The following is a 1,198-nucleotide window of genomic DNA, read 5'->3' as shown; positions in this document are numbered from 1 at the left end:
TTTGTGGTCCTTTGTAGGTTCATATCGGTCATGTATCTATTCCTGCATAGTGCAGTCGTCATGTGCTTCAATTCTGTCTCTTAGAAGTCAGTGTCGGGTAAGGTGTACGCCCGATGAGAATGGACATCTAAGTGGCCTTTTGAGATGGATGGTGATGCCAGTTGGCATTTAGGTACTGGTCTGTGCGGGTGGACTTCCTGTAGACGGCATGTCCCAATTTCCCATTGCTTTTTCTCTTTATGATGACGTCAAGAAATGGTACTAGTCCTCCTTTTTCATATCCATTGTGAACTGGATGCTTCTGTGTTGTGCATTTAGGTGTTCTAGAAACCTGTGTAATTCTTTGCCAAATGACCAAGGTGTCATCTATGTATCTAAGCCAAAGCATTGGTTTCTTGTCATGAGTGTTAAGCACGTTCATCTCAAATCGCTCCATGTACAAGTTGGCTACCACTGGCGATCCCATTGCTGCTCCTGCCTTTTCGTAGTAATCACCATTCCACAGGAAGAAAGTATTCCTTAGAAAATGTTCCAATTCCGGAAAGTCTCCATGTATGCCCGATGTAGTGAGTCCACTGACAATCTCTACAGAGTCTTGGATAGGCACGTTGGTTAATAGTGACACAATTCAATGCATTGTCACACATGTTACCTCCATTGTTGCCAAAGGTGAACTACACCTCTCCCGTTCCCCCTCCTAAAATTCTTAAAAGACTCCAATATCTTTCCGCACCAACCGGACACCCACCAAGGCAGTGATGATCATCGACCCTCCCTTAATAAAGGTCAAACCATTGCAAACAAACACCCCCCCTATTTAAATGTAGAACACAATGTGTTTTTTTCCACTGCTGTTTCTAAGAACGACGGAGTGTTACATTGTGTTCTTCATTTAATGATCATTTAATCAACATTAAGTTTCACAAATTTGAGCTTGTAACCTTCCAATACATACCCTCCCCCTCCCCTAGCCCACTAATAGGTCACTGCACCTGCACTCAACATACCCCTCTCCCCTACTTCCCCTACCTTACCCCCACTCTTGAAGCCAGACTATATAAGTTGGAAGAATGTTGATGTATGTTACCCGATGATGATATGTAGCATCAAAACCATGGTCGTGAAATATTGAACCTTTATGGTGGAAGAGTAAAGTTTCTTTTTTACCCTCATCTGGGCAGGAGGACAGTTTCTTTCC

General features: G+C 43.2%; 1 protein-coding gene across 1 annotated transcript; it reads right to left on the bottom strand.

The window, feature by feature from the left end:
• Positions 1-127: 127 nt before the first annotated feature.
• LOC139692120 (uncharacterized) lies at positions 128-466 on the bottom strand. The gene has a single exon (XM_071590156.1). The coding sequence runs from the start codon at positions 464-466 to the stop codon at positions 128-130; it is 339 nt and encodes a 112-aa protein (XP_071446257.1).
• Between the last annotated feature and the right edge of the window lie 732 nt (positions 467-1,198).

This window comes from Hetaerina americana, unplaced genomic scaffold (assembly GCF_022747635.1).
Source record: "Hetaerina americana unplaced genomic scaffold, ioHetAmer1.1.p SCAF_4, whole genome shotgun sequence".
Taxonomy (NCBI): domain Eukaryota; kingdom Metazoa; phylum Arthropoda; class Insecta; order Odonata; family Calopterygidae; genus Hetaerina; species Hetaerina americana.
This window is presented reverse-complemented; position numbering and strand designations above follow the sequence as displayed.